Source organism: Diaporthe batatas, assembly GCF_019321695.1.
Source record: "Diaporthe batatas strain CRI 302-4 chromosome Unknown Contig00003, whole genome shotgun sequence".
Lineage (NCBI taxonomy): Eukaryota > Fungi > Ascomycota > Sordariomycetes > Diaporthales > Diaporthaceae > Diaporthe > Diaporthe batatas.
The window spans coordinates 6,597,832-6,618,155 of NW_025408550.1; the positions used below are offsets into that span (position 1 = coordinate 6,597,832).

General features: G+C 52.8%; 4 protein-coding genes across 4 annotated transcripts; all 4 read right to left on the reverse strand.

Annotated features, from left to right (window-relative positions):
• Nucleotides 1-55: 55 nt before the first annotated feature.
• KVR01_003421 (uncharacterized protein) lies at nt 56-1,935 on the reverse strand. The gene has a single exon (XM_044788331.1). The coding sequence runs from the start codon at nt 1,453-1,455 to the stop codon at nt 682-684; it is 774 nt and encodes a 257-aa protein (XP_044648436.1). The 5' UTR covers nt 1,456-1,935; the 3' UTR covers nt 56-681.
• Nucleotides 1,936-3,075: 1,140 nt separating this feature from the next.
• Nucleotides 3,076-8,526, reverse strand: KVR01_002156 (uncharacterized protein). Its single transcript, XM_044789111.1, has 2 exons — nt 6,772-8,526; nt 3,076-6,708 (listed from the first exon to the last, which is right to left on the reverse strand). Exons 1-2 carry the CDS (start codon nt 7,227-7,229, stop codon nt 3,780-3,782), a joined length of 3,387 nt encoding a protein of 1,128 aa, XP_044647171.1. The 5' UTR covers nt 7,230-8,526; the 3' UTR covers nt 3,076-3,779.
• Nucleotides 8,527-14,931: 6,405 nt separating this feature from the next.
• On the reverse strand, nt 14,932-15,895 carry KVR01_003793 (uncharacterized protein). The gene is made up of 2 exons (XM_044788308.1): nt 15,450-15,895; nt 14,932-15,320 (listed from the first exon to the last, which is right to left on the reverse strand). Exons 1-2 carry the CDS (start codon nt 15,804-15,806, stop codon nt 15,135-15,137), a joined length of 543 nt encoding a protein of 180 aa, XP_044648808.1. The 5' UTR covers nt 15,807-15,895; the 3' UTR covers nt 14,932-15,134.
• Nucleotides 15,896-17,447: 1,552 nt separating this feature from the next.
• Nucleotides 17,448-19,119, reverse strand: KVR01_003256 (uncharacterized protein; the record flags this gene model as incomplete). Its single annotated transcript, XM_044788935.1, has 4 exons — nt 17,448-17,772; nt 17,833-17,913; nt 17,988-18,294; nt 18,399-19,119. 4 exons carry the CDS (start codon nt 19,117-19,119, stop codon nt 17,448-17,450), a joined length of 1,434 nt encoding a protein of 477 aa, XP_044648271.1.
• Nucleotides 19,120-20,324: the final 1,205 nt, after the last annotated feature.

Here is a 20,324-nt window from a genome sequence, read left to right on the forward strand (position 1 = left end):
ATGGAGTACTGTGAGTATCAGGACCACGCTGCAAGCAGTGCGCCAGGTAGCCCCACCCCCGCATGCCAATTATAAAGACGTGAACATCAGCCGGCAAACTCCTGGATACCAAGGCCAAGGTAGTGTCTACTTAAGTATGTTTCCCGGCGCCTAGTCTAGTGCACAGCGATCAATGGACCGAACCCGACTGCTGCTGTCCCTAGTGTGAGACAGCAGACAACGTGGATCTGAGATGCTTGTCTGACTGCTCCTGTACAATTTGGCATGCGTGGGCAGATGGCGCCTTGGCAGCAGAGAGCATCACGTACATGATGACCGCAACCCGCCACACTTATGGATGTCTCTGAGAGTACCAGACTCGGCCGAAATCCCCGGCGCACGTATGCCATCGTGCGCGATGCCACTCCCTTGTATGAGATATGCGATGAAACCACAATGTGCTCAGCCGCCCGACCCTGCCAAAATCGTAATGGTCCCAAACGAATGCCGGAGCGCCTTGAGGGACGAGCCGCTCTTGCTCGCAAAAGACGGACGCATAATGTTGACACAAATGATGATGATGATGATGCTGATGATGATGATGATTTGGACGTGCGACTTGCGCCATATGCAGAAAGAGACACCACAGAGATCCTCCTGATGGCCGGTCGTGAGATGCCGCAATAGGACCATTGGCAACCCTTACTTTCGGTATAGCTCCCTAAGCCGCCCCATCTTCCGCCTCACACCAAGCCCTGAGCCTCTCTCCCCGCCCTCTGCCGGCGGGCTGGCGCCGCGGGCGTCGCCGTCGCCAATCTCCAGCGCCATGCTCGGCCTCGCGGACCCGGCGGGGTGCTCCTTCTGCAGCTTGCGCACCTCGCGCCTCTCGCCCGTCAGCGAGCTGGACCGCCTCACGTCGACCAGCGAGTTGCTCAGGAGCCAGTTTGACGGCCCGCCGGACAGGGTGTACGACTTTGCCCTCTTGTGGCTTGGCTGCCCCTGCTGGCTGTCTGCGGTGGCGTGGCGGGCTCTTGTTGATTTTGACCGCGTCATCCCGGGGTGTGGTTGGGAGTGGTATTGTGACTGTTGGTGTGCCTGGTGTTGCTGGCTAGAGTTCTCGTGGTGTGAAGCAGTTGATGAGGACTCGGGGATGGTGACGGTCCTGTTGTCGAAGTGGGGGTACTGGTCGCGACGGCGATGCAGCTTGTTTGGTCCCGGAGGTGGTATCCTCTTTGTTTGGTCAAGGATCAGCGGACGGGTGACGAGCGAGTCCACATGGGAAGTCCGGGAGTGTAAGGAGCGTATCGAGTCCATTTCCGGGTCCGGGTGCCGGGACGATCGGAAGGACTCGGCGTCCACATCGGCGTAGGGATCCCCAAGCAGCGAGTCCAGGTGTGAGGCGGGATCGTCCAACTCGGTAGCCACGTACGACCTGCCGACAACGTGCGAGGGCCGCGTGGCAAAGGTTGGCGACATGGCGGGCGGTTGAGCAAGACGGGCGAGTTGTGATCAACGTCGACGGCGGACCGCCACTTTGTCACTCGTAGTGAGACAGCTTCGGGCTCGTCCTGGTCTAGCCGTGGCCCTGAACGATATCTTGAGGCTTGCAGGACCTCGAGAAAGGAAAAAGGAAAAATACGACAAGAGTCCGGTTCTATTGGAAGAGTAAAAGATTGGCCTCCTCAGCTCTGGGCTCAGGCACTGCGGCAAGCCACCTGGTCGGATATTCTTGTCGCACCACCAGAAGCGGCAACAGGCCGGCTCAACCGTGTGCAAGTCCGAGGGAGCTTTGGTTGTCGAGACTGCACTCCCGCGTGAGGAGAAAAGGGACAACACCAAAAGTAGAATAAGAGACGGTGAAGCTCGGGAGAGGTGAGATTGATTCAAAAGAGATGGGGTTGAGGGGCTGTATTGTGCAGAATCATGCGAGTCGAGTCGAGTCGAGTCGAGTCGAGTGCCGCCCGGTTTGATTTGAGGCTTTGAGAGGCTCTACCAGTGATGCTGGGCGCAACCCTGTGTTGCCACCACCAGCGACTAACCCTGTTACTCCGCAGCTCCACCGTCAGTCAGCCTCCGTCCATGGCTCGGCTGCCGCCTGTCAGGCTTATCGCACCCGCTGATCTGCGCCACTAACCACGGGGTACTGCCAGTGACATCCCTTATAGCACGCCTGCAGCTCTGTGAAACGGTCACCTGCCCATCCGCCAATTGACCTCACCAGTGGGCCTCCATCCACGCCTGGCCTCTTACATTCCAGCCCACTGGCCAAACTTTCCCTCGCGCACTCCCTCACCGCAAAATCGCACATGCCGTGACATGGAAGCGCCCAAGACCAAGGAATCATCCTCTGTGAGCAAGCAGGCAGGCAGGCAGGCAGGCAAGAGGTACCAGTTGACTATAACCCTCCATTCCCGCCAAGAAGGACCCTGCATGTATCCGGGGGGAAAAGGTAAAAGTGCTCAACAGCAAACGAGGTCCAATCGAGCACGGCCGTCACTCGTCGGTACCGTCGTTCGGCGCTTCCCCCGGATCTGAGAAATGGGAGCGGCCCCCCTCCCAGGCCCCCCAAAAGCCCACCGACTCAGATCATCAGATCACCGGTGGGCGCAACTCCACTTCCACTACCATTCCCATGTTGGCCCTTTCCGAGAGCTATCCTATGTCACTGAAGACCACCAGAGGTGCAAGGGGGATTTCTATCCTGCCCTGGCAATCCGATGGCATCATGCACGTTACGACAGCAAGGCTACTACTTTCTTACAAAGACTGAAAAACATGATTGTGCCACCACTATGGCTTACATTTCCTCCCGCCAGTGAATCCTGCAGGTGATTTAAGTCACATGTATACCTATAAAAGTCCTGTTCCACATTTTGTTTTCCTACAACGCCATCTCTTGTAACGTCTATCCCCCTAGTGTGTAGCCTCTTGTGGGATGCCCTCTCGTTGTAGCATTCATTCCTGAGACCGAGGAGTGGGCACCGCCTAGGTGGTACATTACGTGTGATGTACTAAGGTGCTGTGGCTAAGCAGCACTTGAGTATGGTTACAGTCGGGGAAGGCCCCTCGACTTCTGCACCTTTCAGGAGTCCAGTATTTCAATATATAACAAGTTATCACATTCATGCTATCAAGCTGCTCAAGGTCATGCCGTATTTCCTTGTACACCTTACGTCCGTGTTGCTAGGTTGTCCGACCGAAACTGCGTCATGAAACCCCCCCCCCCCTCAGACCAAAACATAAAATGTTGACTAACACGTCGGGGTATAATGTCTGTATGTTATCTCCAGCAAACAAAAGCAGGCAAGATCGCAAAAATTGGCCTTCATAGAAAGGTCGGCGATGGACCCGAAATAAGCAATAATGTCCGTTCCCCGGGTAGGAATTTCACAATGGCACCTTGAGCGTAACAAAGTCCGCAGACCTCGCCGTCATCTGCGGCCGCTATAACTGCCCCCTTCATCCGTGAAACTCCGTTCAAGATCAACAGGCTTCTCGTTCAAGACATCAAATGAAAAGTGACAAAGAAAATTTGATTCGGCCATGGGAGACCAAAAGGAATGTGCATGCTCCGCCATGCCCTCACCGACCATGTGCGAGCCGTTGTGACTACTGACACGCGTGACGACTAGGCACGATCAAAAGACAGACAGTCCAGAGGCCGGAAGCATGGACTAGAAACACATGCCCTGGGTGAAATATGCTGTACAACGCCGATTTGATGCAGAAATATGCAAATTCGTGATGCAAAAAATTCAAAGAACATGAATGATTGACGACTGGTTGCGTGATGGAGCGCACTAGCCCCAAATAGGTGCGTTTCTGTACGCTGGTGAATTGTAGCTGTGCAAGATGCGGTAAGGCGGGTTGCCCATAGAGTGTTGCGGCCCGCTTCCCGTGCTGAAATTCCGGCGATGCACCGAAGGAGGTTTGGACCATCCGTTGGAGGCACCGTGTTCTGGGCCATAGGGGTGGCCCTGCGTTCTGTTGCGGCTGAATCCATCATTGCTCGACTGACGCCTCACAGCAGCGTTGTTCGCGTATGCCTGGGAACGGGACACGTCGTCATAGGCTGGGAGTGAACTGTGGCGGCCGAGGTCCAGAGCGGGATCCCGAATGCTGAGAGAATTCTGACGCGTGTGGGGATCCCAGTCAGAAGTGCGATATTGGAGTGTTCCTGGGACCGAACCTGCCCGTCGGACGCTGTCTAGAGAGCGCTGAGCATTCAAGGCTGGGGCTCGAGGCGCAGCTGACAGGCTGGTTTGAGGGAGACGACCAGCTTCGTAGCCTCGGCCAGCAAGGCCTTCCGGGAATTGTGGGCGAGCAGCCGAGCGTGGAGGTGGCGGGGCAGGCCGGTGTAGCGTGCGGGTGGCCATGCTCACTGGGGGCGGGCTTCTCAACCTCTTTGACGGCGAGCTTGCCCTTGAGGGCGGGTTCGTAGGGGAAAGAGGCCAGGACAATGGAGACGAGTAGTCAGACCGTGTAGTGTTTAAGCTGTATGTTCTCAACGGCTGGCGCGATTCCTGCGTCGAGGTCATAGTCATGGACCTTCCCGACCAGTTCCTGGGCTCAGACTTGGGATCAAGCCCTGCTTCAGCAACAATAAACGGATGGCTGCCTAGACTTGTGCTCGCCGAGATTTGGCCGAATTGCGCACCCTCTTCAAACGTCGTGTTGGCCGCAGGTGCGTGTCGACGTGTCGGCGAATGCACACTAGACGCTGATATCACCTTCGCCGCCGTCGGTTTCTTGTGAGGCATCATGGAGGCGGCGGCTTGCTTGAAATTTGACTGCATGGAGGTTATGGTCTGCCTGATAGAATTATCCCTGCCGTCTCGGGAAGCAGTTGCATCGTATTCCTCCATGCTCTCGTCGCTGTCATCGAAGAAGGTCGGAGTAGGAGGTAGTTCATCTTCCTTGGAAATCTCCAAGCTCCCAACACTGAGAATTGTCTTCAGGGTTTCTTGGCTTAGCTGCGACTTCAAGGCAAGGCGCTTTGCAGACATCGGAAAGCGTCCGGTATGTTCACGCAGCTTCTTCTCGACATCCTTGGGGATTGCTGGGACTTCCCCATCCACCGCATGCGTCACGTGCACTGTCAGCGGCGCCTTCGAGTGAGCCGAGCCCCTCAGGCTCAGAAACCTGTGCAGTCTCCCATGCTTTTGCGCAGTGCTCCCGATACTCAGCGAAGAGGCCGACTCAGACGCATCAGATTTCGCACTCGCAGGGGTCGGGGGCATAGACTCGGACTTTCTGGTGTGGTGGCCCTCGGCCCGATTGACGTTGATAGGCGGCAGTTCCTGCCGAGCGGCCTTCTTGCCCTTCCTGTTCGAATCTGCGCGACCATTCTCGACGGCGGTTGATTTCACCGGCCTGACCACAACGGTATCTTTTGGTGGCGGTGTCGGAGCCCTCTCATCATCAGAATTGTCGCCAATGACAACCGAGTTCGTGTGCTCCATGACTTGCCGTGATTCTAACACTTGAGTCGTGGTCGCTTCCCTCGCTCGTCCTACCGGGCTCCTCGCTGCGTCGTTCTCGTTCGTAAGAGGCTTCCGCTCACTCCGGAATGAGCGTAAGGAGACACTCGAGCTATATCCAGAATCGGCCTTGGTCAAAGAACTGTGGGATTTTGAAGAATCTGATACTGCGTTGGACACGAAACCGCTGTCAGACCTTTCGATAGCTTGCACACCGCCCTGCGAGGAGGCATCTTGACACTGTGAGGGCAACCGTCTCGCACTGGGGTCTACTCTGACGTCCAGCACCTCTGCAGTAGGCATTTCAGCCTCGCTCTCGTCATCTGCTTCAAACAACTGGTCCTCAGCCGCGGTGTGCTTAGACTGCGTTACCAACACCGGGCTGACTTCAGCTTTGCACCGAGGTTCAACTGGGTCGGAAAGGAGGTCCAAGGGGGTGCTGATCTCAATTTTGCTGCTCGGGACATCAACGGGGAGAGTGGGCGCATTGGCATCATGTCGTGCCAGAGGTTCTGGGTTTGCTGGGGCGGCGCTCTTATCCACGTTTCCTGATGCAACCCCTACAATCTGTGTGTGGCGCATCTTCGGATCCGTCGTGTCTCCCCCCTCGCGGGGTGACGGGTTTGTGAAGTAGTCCATGGAGACGGTGAGGGGTTTCGAACCGTCGACCTGAGCTCGATAGGATTCTGGTACGTCAGGAGTAAGATCGGGGTCGCCATTTATAATACGAAGTGTGCCAAACTTGAAGCCACCGGTCGTACTGTAAGCACCCTCCGTAGGTGTGACTACGCGAGGAATGTCTTCGGTAACACGAAACGGAGTAGGGATGGGTGGCAGTGGCGGAAGAGATACAACCCGATAGTCTGGCCCTTCGAAAGACGCCTGTCTCGACATGTTGGGTGTGGCCGGGAGACTATGCCGATAACTAGTCCTAGTTATGACGGGAGCAGGGCGAACGCTGCGTGTAGCAACGCCAGGAGTCTGGACCATGGAGCGTCGGCGCATAGGTGGGTGCAGAGACACCTCGGAATTCGACCGGCTCATTGGGGAACTGGTTGGCTGGACGGGCAGCGAGTCCCGCCGCCGGGCTGGTCTCCTCATGGCGTCGAGATTTGGCTGGCGAAGCGAAGTCAACGTGTTGCTCCGAGGAAGAGCAGGCAGCTGCTCGGGCACGAGGCTCAGTAAGCGCTGGGCTTCGTAGGACGAAAAGTCGTACGCCCACGAAGCACGCGATCCACCGGCAGCGCCACTGTGAATGGTTATTAGAACACGGACGACCACAGGAGGAGCGATGTGTTTCGCCGCAACTTACATGTCAGGACTGGCGAGGCAGCCTCGTACGTCTTGGTCGGCGCCGAGGTTATTCGCGTTCACGGAGTTGGCCCTTGAGACAGCCGGGGGTTCTTCTGGTGGGACTGGTGATCCGACGACAGTGTTTCGCCTGGACCTGCGGCGCTCTGAGGGCTCCTGGGAGGACTTGGACCGAAACAGGCTCCTGCGGCGCTGCGGCTTGGGCGGGGCGAGGAAGGAGTTGCGTTTCTCGCCGTCGTCGAGGTCGTTCCTGTCGAGGTCGATGGACAGCGTAGAGGTGGCGGTGGACGAGTAGGGGATGCTGAAGAGGTCGGGCCCCGGGTCCGAGGAGCGGTTAGAGGTGTTCAACTGGCCATTGGGACTCAACAGAGGAGGAGTGCCTTGGTGACTGGCTACTCTGGGTTTAGAGAGCCTGTGGAACGAACGGCCTTGCGGCTCCTTTGAGGGAGTGTTCCCCATGGTGGCCGGCGGCAGGATATAGTGGTGCCTGCGAGGCCGGAAAGGATGGGAGCAGTAGTCATGCGAGGAATGTGGCCGCCATTCCGTCGTCAGTCAAGCGTGGTGGTGTATGAGGGCGAGATTGGACGATTGGACGGTGACGCAAGGCTGCTGTCGAGGGCCGACGGGCGAATGGGCGGGGATGAGACGAGAAGCAGCAACCAACCAGGGATATCGGTGACAGAACTGGGGATGGGCGAGACGGGCGAGACGGGCTGGGCTAGACTAGGCTAGACAGGAGCAGTCAAGTGGCAGAGTGGATCAAGGGCGGCGCGCTGCAGGCGGGGTGGGCTGTGTGGTTATGTGGTGATGTGGTGATGTGATGTGGTTTGAGTGGTTCGGTCTGGCCTGGTCTGGAGTCTGGAAGTTCAGGATTGGAGCTTGGGAGGTTTGGGGATTTGGACAGAGTGATGTAGTAGGGCGATGAGGTGCAGCAGCGAACCACAGATCTGGGCGGAAAACCAGTTCTCGACGCCAGCTTTACCGGTTCAAGTCAATTGGCTTGTAAATTAATTAATGAAGTGATGGCGGCTCCGGGGGGTGGCTCCGTGCTAGTTTCGATTGGGACCTCAACATGGACAGGCCTTGGACAGGCTTGGACAGACACAGACTTGCCCTGGCCTGGCCTGGTCTGGTCTTGGACCTGGATGGAATCGGACTTGTTGTGCTTTGGGCTTGGTGCTGGTGGCCGGGGCTCGAGTGCTTTGAGCAGTTCGATGCGGCGCCAAAAACCCAAAACCGTGCGTGGGCAGAAAGGTGGATGCTGGAAGGTGGACGGTGGATCGTGGACGGTGGACGGTGGACGGTGGACAGTACACGGTGGTTGGTGACGTTGGAAGTTGGAAGTTAGACAGGAGCAGACAGACCAGCCAGCCTCAACCAGGAAAAAAAAGAGCGGATGACGGGACGAGAAGTGGTCGCAGAACTGTGCTGCAAGAGAAACAGGGAACGCAAGCGCTACCTATAGTATAAGAAAGCAGCACCTATAGCACGAGCGAGACACAAGTGCTGTGCGGTGCTCCAAGGAAAATAGGCAAGGGGGAGAGATGGACTATGCCCATGCAGGCGATATGGTTGGTGGCAGGAGAGTCAGTCGAAACATCAGCCCGCCAGGTTGGTCAGTCGACTGGGGGGCGGGACACCGGGACACTGGGAGACTGGCAGGCTACAGACTGGGCGCAGAAGGAAGGGGCGGGCTGTGGATTAATGCAAAATGCAGAGATGGACCAGTCCAGACAAACAAGGTGAGGTGTTCACGTCCCCTCCTTCCCCCATCAGCCATCCGGCCCCCCTGCTCCTCGGGTGCCGGGCTTGAAGGCCTACCGGAGGCCAGGAGGCTTTGGCACCTGTGCAGGTGTGTGCAGGCACGATATTGCTGCAGCAGTTGTGTTTCTGGCCCGTGGCCCTGTGCGCACTCCCCACCCATGGGCGCATTTCAGAAACAGGGAAGCAAGTTGCAGACACCCATGTGTGCTGTGGGTACTGTGGTAGGAGGAAGCGTGGACATGGGGCCCATGCCAAGCCTGAGGCGGACAGCAGTCAGGCGGGCCCCCACCCTTTGCACGCCCCTGCCCTCCTTGCTCCCAAGCCCAAGTACTGTTGTACTGCTGCCGTTACCGTTGCCGTTACCGTCACCTGCCGAACAAACCTGCTGTTCGTGCTAGACCTGCACGCTGGCATCACTCTAACCCTGACAAGCGGTGACCATCTTTGTGTCGTCCACAGCACGGTTCTCATCAGAGGAGACCTGGGCACCGCAAATGAGAAATGAGGCCATCTCCGTCCTCAGCACGACAATCTCTGGTCAGCTGGCCCAAGGGCCTTGTCCCTCCTAGATAGGGTGGCCCCGCTGTCAGATCAGAATATCCCGGCACAGCAGCCATGGCAATCTCCATCTCCATCCCGGCTTGCCACCGCCAGAAGGGACAATGCCATTGTCATTTTGTCACCTTTTGCCAATCCGGTTTTGCATGGTCCCAGCCGTGCCACCTTCCTTACGTACACACAATCATCAATCATCCGTCGCACGTCCACGCCTTGCACCAGCACTTTGCTCTGCCATCTTGACACTTGATTGGCAGCTAATCTCCGCCGTCCGACTCCTGCGACACTGCGACACTGCACCGGCCGTTGCTCGTCCGGTGCGAAGCCCTACGCCCCAGCCAGCCAGCTCTGCCAACCCGTGCCACTATCCCCATTGAGCCGAGGCCGTTGACTATATCACCTCCGCGTTATTATATCTCGATCCCGGGATACAAAACGTTCCGGATCCCACTACTGTACATAGTACGCTACGTCGCCGAACCTGGCGCTTCGAGCCGTCTTTCAACGGATGGCTATTCCCGATCCTGCGTAGCTCGCAGCTTGCTCCTCACGGCCTGCAGCTTGCAGCTCTCCTCCAGCTCTCAGCTCTGCCTCCTAGCTCCCGGCTCCCGATTTCGAGGCACACGGCTGTGGTCGTGCAGCTTCACGAGCCACAGCATTGGCTCTGCGTGCATGCACGCTTTCTCTACTACTCCATACCTGCAGTACCATCACCTCCAGTGTCTTGGTGGCGGTTCCGACACGCTGTCGTTCGCAGGCAGGCAAGCAGGTTCTGTTTCAGCCAACTCCTGACCTCCAGCAATCTAGGTTGGCACTGCAGGAGACCGTATGCAGCGACGATCCAACAGGTTGCCGGCCCCAAAATACAACGCTACAACATCCGACCCTTCTTGGAAGGCTGGGAAGCCTTGGAAGTCTTGAAAGTCGTTGCACAGAAACAGCGGCTTCTGCATTCTACACCACATCCCCAATCAGACCATAATCGCGAGTGCCTGCTCCGGGCCCCAAGGGTGATGGAGCCAGACCGCCTCGAGTTAGCACGCCCGGGCGCCAGCGATAGTGGATGTCGCGGCAACGGCACCTCTGCAACAAATCGCCGCTTCCGACCTGGCTTGCAGCCTTGCAAGGTTAGGGGTGGTTGAGTGCACCCCTCTCGGCGTCTTGGTGACCTGTCGGACCGCACTACTTGCCCGCCCAATCACTCTCCACGGTTCAACCTCAGTTCACCTTCTCGAACCAAGCTCAGCTGTCAAGTTCATCCTCGAGGACGTCATGGTTTGGGCGAGAGCCTCTTGGGGGACTGGGTTTCTTCAGACGATTATCTCCAGCCTGCTGAGAGCTTGCGAGCTTCAGGGGGCCGAATCTCGATCTTAATCTCTCAGTCGGACCGGCTTGTCCGATTGTCAGGATACCCCATAGTCAATGTACTGCCCTCACCGATCCTGGGCGCACATCATTTGTGTCGGGCAACCCTGGCAGCCCTGGTAGCCCTCTCCGCCTTCGCCTTACGGAGTATCTGTACTGTCTAGATACTTTTGATCACTGAGTGTAGCGTGCGAATCTCGCTGTCACCCGCTCGCTGCTGTATTCAGTGCAGCCAGGCTGCGCCCCGGAATCAATATCGCGCGGCGTGGGCACTGGGCACTCCCGCTCATTAGCCAACGATGTCTCTCAGAGCTCCGCCGAAGCGTGGGCAAGCCTCCTAACATGCAATGTCAACAGCGTCTAATCTATTACAGAGTATCGCTGTGCAGCTAACACCTGTCTGGTGGTAGCAGGAAGACCGGAAATGCGAACAGTGACCTAGCTTGTTAGCTTGTTAGCCTACACACGCACGTCAAGGGCAGGTGTGTGGCGGCCCTCCAGTTGCCTCGGGGTGGAAGGTGGGCGGCCAAGCCGGCGCGGCGAGCTGGAGCTGCTGCAGCCGCCGGCCGCTGCCCGAGCGCCATTGTCGATCTCGACCATCTTACAAGGACCGACCCGTCTTGCCTCTCCCGTCACACAACATCCGCTTCCTTCTGTCGTCCCCCCACCCTCACAAGAGAACACGCGTAATTCTTGGCAATGGTTTTTGTCAGCGCTTCGCACATGTCCCATCAACAAATCGCAACGGTAACGCGTAAGTCAAAGAAACTTCAAAGCTGACTCGACTCGTTGAGACCCCTAGACTTGGTCTCCAACATGGGGTCGACGCATGCTGTAAGTGTGACAGCATTTAGACGAAACATATGCCGGCATGTTAGAATGTGTGGGCAGACAACTGCGCAGCACAGCACCGCAGATCAAATACCAGCCAAGGCGCACGTCCGAACAGACAATGTCGTCCAACCTCAGCTGAGCAAGACAGCCAAGATTGCATTGCATGGCTTTGCCAGATAGGCAGCCCAGATCAGCCTGGCAAAAATCAGTCCGTGCCCGCAATCTATTTTCGCCAACCTAGTGTTTGGGTGGGGGTCCTTTCCCTTCTCTTACAAGTGTCGAAACTAAATGTTCTGCAGGTGATGCCCATAATTACGCAAGGTTTGAAATGCCCGCTTTGAGGACCAAATGACACTTGCCGGTAAAGCACATGTGATGTCCCACATCAGCTGGTTCGCCGACATCTTTCGGAGAGCTCGAAGATCTCGCAGTCACTTATAGATTCTTGGCAGTATGGATACCGCTGTGCCCTGCCGTGTGCCCGCGCCCTGCCTGCGACCGTCGAAATGTTGGTCCGATCTACGTCAGGCCAGAATGAGTGGCATTGTACACATGGCGAAGTCGTCTCCGCGAAGCCTAGAATCACGCCGAGATAGACTCTTCCGAACGGCCAGCTCGGCGACCGCGAAAACAGAGATTGGCTGAACCGAGCACGGAGCGGTTTTGATGCGGCGACGCAAGCTTCCGACGGCAGACTCAGAAGGTGATCCAGCGCGCGCTGTCAGTTTTGAAGCCACAAATCCTCCGACCACAATTTTGCCACGTCATGAGTCGCTCACAAGATTTTGAACGGAGCGGTGAGTATCTCAAGAGAGTTTTGGTTCCCTTTTTCAATGCCAGCATGGCAACACAATGAGCGTTGTGCCTGGCTGGGACTTGTTGTCTCCAGAAGCCCTCTGTCCGCCATTTGTTCTGACTTTCGCTTGGGTTTCGCCCTCTGTTGGGGGCACGTGGGATCTCGGGGACGCCGCTCACGGGCCAGTCCAAAGGTCCCCGGGCCGACCCTGAAAGCTTGCTGCGAGCAGGACTCGAAACATCTGACGAATGCGACTCTACTGTGGTCGTTCCCAACTTGTCTCGTATGGACCTATTCATTACGGTGGCGTGTGGCGACCCGACAGGAGGGGACCGAGCAACTCCTTCATAATGCATTTGGACCGAGCGTCAGTGGGGCGACAGCATTGCGACGTTGTATAGGGCCACCTTTATTTATCCTCCGGCAGGGACTTATCAATTGCTTGTAGGTCCCGGCTGGTCGGTGTCGGTAATACCTAGGTATCCATCTGATGATTCAGGTACGTTAGTGAGCCATGTGCGCGCAAACGCAGCTGAGTACAACATTTCGGTCCGCCATCGAGGTATTGTGCGACGTATCATGCCTCTGCACCTGGAGCAATATTGGGGTTTGCCACCCCTTGCGACTACAACGCATTTTCTGCAACCGGCCGTCGAGTTACGCTTATACTTCAGACGCAAGCAGTCAAAACTCGGCCCGTGATACAACATTGAAGTAGTCCTACAGTGCTGCCACAGATTGCAGTGGGTCCAGCGATTGATATTCGATGTTATCAGCTACCGAGATTGTTGTTCATGGATCTCCACCTGAGCCGTGAATTTGATTAACTCTACCCCGGAAAACTTGAAACAACATGTGCGGAGGTTATGATTAGTCGAATAAAACGGCCAGAAACTTTGCCTAAATTTCATCCTGAAATTCTACGGGAACCTTGGTCAAGTAGTATTTTGCTATCCACGGCCAACGATGTACGACACCAGCAGATTGCTCACTGTTGTCAAATCTTGGCCGTTTCATGGCCTTAATTAGTATCCGCTTGAGTTTCTCGAGATGTTGAAACAAGATAACGCAAGCGAGAATATTCAGTTGAATATCGAATAACAGGCCCTAAATTAAGAAGAAGCACCTCTAAATTACTGAGTCGGTCCACTCGGAGTGGATGCGGTATGTCGCTGAAGGTGGAAATTACCGTGGCGGGGCTTGAACGGACTCAACGAAGGTTCCGGTAGGTAAATGAATACCGCTGATGAGAGAATCAGTCTAGAACAGACACGATTGTCAAATCACAAAGCCAGAACGAAGGCTTTTTTATGCGCCTTAGTACAACCAACCGATGCTCTATGCCTACCTGGTTCGATTTGGAAGGGCCCAAGATTCTGGCCATTAACCTTGGAAGAAAGGAACTGTTGTTAACACCCTCCGAGTCCGGAATTGATCTCTGCTATTTGCTAGCCTCATATTGTAATAATATAACACGTGCATCATGCCCAAAACAGCGCTATCATTTACTCGAATGCGAAGTGCTAAAATGCAAAACGGGAATATGGCGGAGACAGGCCAAGGTTACTGACAAGAATTCGATTACTTGAAATATATCCATCTCAACTGCGCCTCTATCATGCCTCTCCTAGTTTCCAGCATCAGTTCGTCCGCTGTCGGCAGCATATGAGATCGAGAAGCAGTCTTCTGTTCGCGCCTCACTACTGATTGCTAAAGTGGTGCTTCTGATACGATTTCTCAATCAACTGCTGTGTTCTCCTAACATTTGAACTTATGTGAAGACTTACCATAGAATCATCTTCTATCATAGCATAGCTGCTAAAGGATATCATCCTACAGTACATCATCCTACAGTACATCATCCTACAGTACATCATCCTACAGTACATCATCCTACAGTACATCATCCTACAGTACATCATCCTACAGTACATCATCCTACAGTACATCATCCTACAGTACATCATCCTACAGTACATACTTCCTTAAGACGCCATCCTATTACACAGCTCCTTATTGGATATTATTTTTGAGAATAGGCTCCTACAGAGTATTTTTTTTTTCGTAAAATGACTCTTGTGGAACATCTCGTGTGATCTGAACTCTTCCAGTCCACGGGTATTACTTGCTTTAAGACAACTCCTAATAGTGCAAGAACCTAGAAGACCATCTGCTATAATATACCTCGGAGTCCTGTGATTCATTCCCTCAGATAGATATTTAAATTGGACAACTTGTGGGGTGGCCTCATAGAGTATGTACGCCCGCTCTGCGGAGAAGTAAGATTCTCTCGTGGGCTTTTTGAAACTTAAGGATCACGAAATTATCGATGCATTAATCCCAGTCTCTTCCGCTGCACGTATGCTTACCCACTGTGACGGGATACTTAACGGCAGCATGGGGAAAGAGATCTAAATGGTTTCGCTTCTATTCCGCATACGTCCGGGGACATAGATGGAGCCTCCACACGGTATTAAACGCTTAAGACCTAGCTTTTAAAAATGTAATGCTAATAACAGTACAGAGAGAATACAATAAGACGGTGTTTATTACTTAAATATGTAGCCCACCGGGACTCATTGTGATAGATAGCTTGCGTTTCTTGAATTCTCGCAGGCACACTACATATATGCAGTTGTTCCTGACCAAACAACGAATACCAGGGCGCACCACAGCCCCTACAAGGCAGGCCACTTCCTAGATGGTCCTGATCATCCATTCCTGCAATGAGGAAGTATTCAAACTTGGAGCACCCAGGAACATTTCCCCAGGCCGTACTGCGAGACTGGTGGATCAGATGAAACAAGAAGGCATCGCACCTTGCCGATGAACATGAGGACAAGAGTAAATCTGATCGCCTCCAAGTTTATCCGTCTTTTCCCTGTCAATACTATCTTGTCACATACAAGACTGTGCATCAAGCAGCCCATTTATAGGGAAACAGTAAGCTCCAGACTCCTTCGATCGTTACATCATTGATGCTTAAACATTTGATCTCATACAAAGCCCTACATCGCATCGTTACCTGAAGATATCCCTTTTTTCCTTCAGGAAGATGAAACGGGTTCCCAAAGAAGCAGGGCCTTCAGATGACCCGGTGTGATTCCAGGTTGCGCACTACCCCATAGGTACTTCCAGACAGGCAGCTGCTGACTCCCTTTGGAAGGCGCACTGGGGATGTCAAAGTAACAATTCGTGTCTCCCTGGCAGAGAAACGGATATGCAAAGCCATCCTAGTTATTGTTTCTGGTCAGCCGTGTTTTCACAGCCGAGAGATAGCCAGGATGTGGAATCGAGCAGATGACAATCTTGGATGGGTGCCATGGGATGATGAAGGGAGGTGGAGGCCCTCGGGGACTTACGACGGTATACAATTCGTCTGTTACTACGGCTTCATGAGTCCAGCATGACCAGGCGTAACTACCGGAGCCATACCGGCTGTCGGTGTTTGCAGGCTGGGATGAGTCTGTGAAGGAGCAGTTCCCAGCACTTGAGAAAATTCCGTTAGGGTAGGTGTCGCGGTATTCAAAGGTTGCACAAGAGTCCATGACTAGCCGTCCGGATGCGTCGATGCAGCCGATGGTCTGGTCAGGTGTGGCCGTCATGAAAGAGCTGGAGTTGAGGACTGAAATCGTGCCCAAGCCGCTGAGGACGGTTGAGGAAGTCAGCCATGGCAAGAGGGCTGCGGCTGTAAAGAGGTTGATGATGATTGTAAACATTGTGGCAGATGTGAAGATATGGCGTTACGGTGTTGCGCGTGCCCAGCTGTCACTCTATGCAGGTAATGCGTCTGCCTGGGTGGTGATCGTGAGAGCCCTGGACTTGGCAAGCCGGGACTTGCTTCGTCTTATATCGCATTCGACGGCCTTCGGGGCTTGACGGAAGTCGCCGGATCCATCGTTTACGTTCACTGGCATACCTAGGCAACTGGCTAGGTGGTCGGTTCGACCAGTGGCGGAGTCATAGCCCTTGATCAAGCGCGGCATGCAGTATTGCTGGGAGTCGGAATCGGCCACTTGACTCCTCCCATTCGTGAAAACTTCACATCTCGCACATCATGCCACTGCATACCCTAGTATTTACAACTGTAGCGCGCTCGCCGCTCTCGTGTAACCTGCCTATAGGGGGTCTCGGCCCGTCTATCTTAGAGTGGGCATATAACAAGGTTCCTGATAATATAGCTGTTGGGCCAGGTGGGGCATCATGTGGTGCATTCTTCCTGTTCGCCTGGCAGGGTCAACTTGAGAGGGAGGGAGCCAGGAACCGGTCAGGCGGAGCTTTTACGGGATATAGTTTTATGTTCGGGTGGTTGATAATCTTTAGTAAGTTTAAAGATGGAAAAACGGTAAGCCCACATCTAAGTACGGAATAAAGAAAGAGAACTACCTACCGGAATGCAACCCCTCTTTCGGGACTTAACCCTATTCTCCTATCTAGATTCACCTCTATTCCACATACATCTAAGAACATTCATAGCACCTTTAAATAAAATTAAACACTTTAAAGTATTTCTTATTATAACTTATAAAACTTTAAAAAGTAATATATTTTAATTAATATATTTAAATTAATAAAATAAAATATATAATATAATTAATAAATATTTATCTTTTTATTATTTTTATTAATATTTTTAATTTAAAGTATATAATAAATTAATAATAAATTTATATAAAAAAATAACTTTTATATATAAATTTTATAAAATGTTTTAAATAAATTTAATTTATATTTTTAAAATTTATTTAAAATTAAATAAACTAGTGTAAAAATCGACGTTTTTAAAGGGAAATACATGTGCGTTAGTAGGGTTGTGTGTTATAGGGTGCGCTAACTTAAGTGCTTACCACCATATGAAGGCACCATATATATCCTCAGATATATACTACTATGGAATAGAAGCAAAACCACATAAATAACATGGGCGGTCATATTCAGCCATGCCGAAATATGAACTATCCAAAGCAGCATTTCACTTTCTACAGGGTGTCTCTCATCACCATCCATTTGCATCAGTTCTCTGAGCACTCATGGACATCCGTGATCCGTTTATGGGACTGTGAATACCCTAAATGTGTACCTCACATGAATGCGCCATATATGTCCTCGGAAATATGCGAGGGAACTAACATCTATCATTAAAATGTATACTGTTACTGAGTTCACAAAGCCATGAAGAAAACAGCGGTTGCAAGCATCCATAGGCCCAAGGAGCTTCCTGATGTTGGTAGGCCGACACCAATCAGCTTGGACGCGTTGTTTTCTTCAGACTGAGCGTTCACAACCATGTCGTCCCTTGATAAAACTTGTCAGGATGTGTTTGAAAATAATCCCTGAAATTATAGGAAGATGGAGTCAACTCACGGCCAAACAGCATCTAAAGCAAGAACAACGAGTGACCTGGGAGGAATGGTTGCCGTGATAGCTGTGCCATTAATCTCAACCACGGAATCGCTCTCAGCCAGATCGAACTCGTTATTCAGCAACAAGGCAGTCGAGTTGGTGATGTCTGTTAGTTTATCAATCGTAATTGGGACGATTTTCTCCTCGTCAGCATTGTTAATGATTTGCATGGCAAGGTTGCCACCTGCAGGGAACGCTGCTTCTTGAGGGGTCCATGCCGCCACTGTGACATTGTCGGTTGTGGATGTCGCTGTCACTCTAGACGAGGATTGGCGCGCGTATCTGCGGAAAATCAGTCAAGGAGATCAATCAGGCTTTAAACCAGCTGAGACCAAAGCTCACCTTCCAAAAGCAGCATACGCCCAATAGCGCTTTGACAAAATATTTGTATCATTGATCGTTCGGATCACTGGGGTCGCAGCACTATTCAACAAACGTTAGCATGCGGAACACCTAACAGAAAAGCATTCCCCGGGGAACGACATCTGGAATCTTACTTTGACGGTTGAGCTCCCATCCAGTTAAGGAAGGCCGAGATGTTTGAAACAGTAAAGCTGTGAAGGATTCTATTGGCCCAGGTAATCCCTTCACCACCTCCGTAAGTGCCCTTCGGATCACCCTCGGCAGAGTACCACGGCTGGTCAAAGTAGCTCGAGAGCTCGGCCCACTCGCCTTGCCAGACCTCCAGGGGTGTGTCGTAGGGGTCCGAGAGCGGCTGGCCGTATCCGTGGCCTGAGACCACATCCAGATATTTCTCGCCACCTGTGTCCTGGATTCCCTTGAGGATCTTTCTGCCGTCCTCCCCTAATGGTGAAGTTAGTCCTGCTATGGTTTCTGAAGTGTTGTATTCTAGAACATTCCAAAACATGAAAGACGGGGATCCGTAAAAGATGAAAAGTGATGCTTACAGCCAGCCCAGTCGCAGCAGGTTATCTTGACGTCTAGGCCCGCCTCGTCAACTGCTGGGCGGAGCTTCTCCAGAATGTCCGTAGTTTGCTGGCCGTCTGCTTGCATGGAAGCGTACGGAACCGCGATATCAGGCTCGTTCAGGGGGTTCAGGTGGGTGATGTTGATACCCTCCTCGGCGTAATATTTGACCCACTGGACGAGCTTGTTGGCATACTGTTCGCGCCAGTCACCCGTCTCACAGGATGTATTGGTCACGCCGCAGAGATAACCGCCATTGTCAGTGCTCCCTGTGTCTTTCATGTACGCATCTGCTCCCCAAGAATTCGCGTAGAAGAGGTTAACCCCTCTCTTTTGCACCTCCTTTGCCCACCACACCTGGGAAGAGTCATTTCGGTCCCATACGTAGGTCGGTTCCGCGTCAGGGGTGCCTGGTGACTCTGGTTGAATGCTGACCATCCAGTCCTTGGAGTTATTGGCAGATGAACCGACACCGAGTCGCAAAATGGAGAAGCCGGCGCCGGTCACAGGGTCGTGCAGGAGGTCGAACATCTCCTGCTGCTTCTCCTCCGACATGGTATTGTACACCCATTGAGACCGCTGGAATGCTTCGGCATAGCCGAGACCGCGAATCACCTGATGGGTCTCAGTCACGTCGATCGTGATCTGAGCTGACGCGAGCGTCGTCGCCGCGAGGGCCGAAAGAAAAGAGCGGACGGCCATTTTGGCACCTTGGTGAAGCTACCTGGTATCGAGGAACGAGATGGACTGCTCTGGGGGACGTCGCCCCAGCTTCTCAATCATCCTGCGCGGGAAGCACGGCATTTTAAACCTCATCGCCACGACTCGGAAGCCTGGGATAGGCCAAGTCCAGCTAGAATCCATTTGTACTCCATATGAGGACCATCACGAAATTGGGGCTCCACCGTCTGCGATAAGCTCATTGGGCGTGGGGAGATCCAGAGCGGATACTGCACCCTTTTTTCTTCTGAAATCTCACGTAGATCTTCCCCCAGGAACCCAACTGCTTATCGGGATCCTTAGTTAAGATGGGGCATCGGATCGGCCGACAGACCGACACAGTACATGGAGTAAGTGAAATGCAATGCGAACAAACTTGACAGTGGACAACGGATGCACCCGCACACACTGTGCAGGTACGGCCCTTCTTGTACTGGCTTCTTGATTCCAACACGAGGGGTTTGTGCCATGTCCTGGATCCCAGCACTGCCATACAGGCTAGTTGGACATCACAAAAGCATCTATCCTGACCTCCAAGGTGGCCGTGCATGATTGAAGAACTTAATTTCGCTGGGTATATAAACGCTGGGTCTTCGAACGTTTACCGCTTTGTAAAGCGACCGTGACTATACCTTTAAAATATATATAGATTAAGAATAAAAGTATAGAATAAGAGTAAAACTAATGGAGGAGGCTGATAAACACTAAGATATAAAACTAAAATATAATTAAATAAAATTTAGCTAGAAATATAACTAGAGATTTTAACTTTCATACCTACTCTTATATATGAAAGGTTTAATTTCTTTCTAAGCGCTGGGTTTCGAGTGCTGACGACCGTATAAAGGCGCCATGTATATCCTCGGACGTATACGGAATAGAAGCGAAACTACATACCTAATGAACTAAGGGCCTGTATTTCACAATCAAGCATGATCAGCTAGCTACTAAATAAGAAGAGACAATTCCTAATCTTCAAATAGTTTACAGACGAAACAACTGCATATAAGCATTAGACGGCTTGCTTCAACAAGCTGTGTCCGACAAGCTTTTTTACACCTGGGCAAGCTAGGTATCACGGCATCCACCAATTCTAGTCGCACATATCTTCAATGAGTCCAAATTTGAAAATACCACCTGATAATAAGAACTATCTGCATGCTTGTGTAATTTTTTTCTACAAGCAG

Bases quoted from the DNA above. Each gene is read 5' to 3' on its own strand.
- KVR01_003421 (XM_044788331.1), bottom strand. From the start codon at position 1,455: ATGTCGCCAACCTTTGCCACGCGGCCCTCGCACGTTGTCGGCAGGTCG.
- KVR01_002156 (XM_044789111.1), bottom strand. From the start codon at position 7,229: ATGGGGAACACTCCCTCAAAGGAGCCGCAAGGCCGTTCGTTCCACAGG. The intron at 6,709-6,771 runs GTAAGTTGCGGC...AACCATTCACAG, and splicing joins TGCCTCGCCAGTCCTGACAT to TGGCGCTGCCGGTGGATCGC.
- KVR01_003793 (XM_044788308.1), bottom strand. From the start codon at position 15,806: ATGTTTACAATCATCATCAACCTCTTTACAGCCGCAGCCCTCTTGCCA. The intron at 15,321-15,449 runs GTAAGTCCCCGA...AACAATAACTAG, and splicing joins CAGACGAATTGTATACCGTC to GATGGCTTTGCATATCCGTT.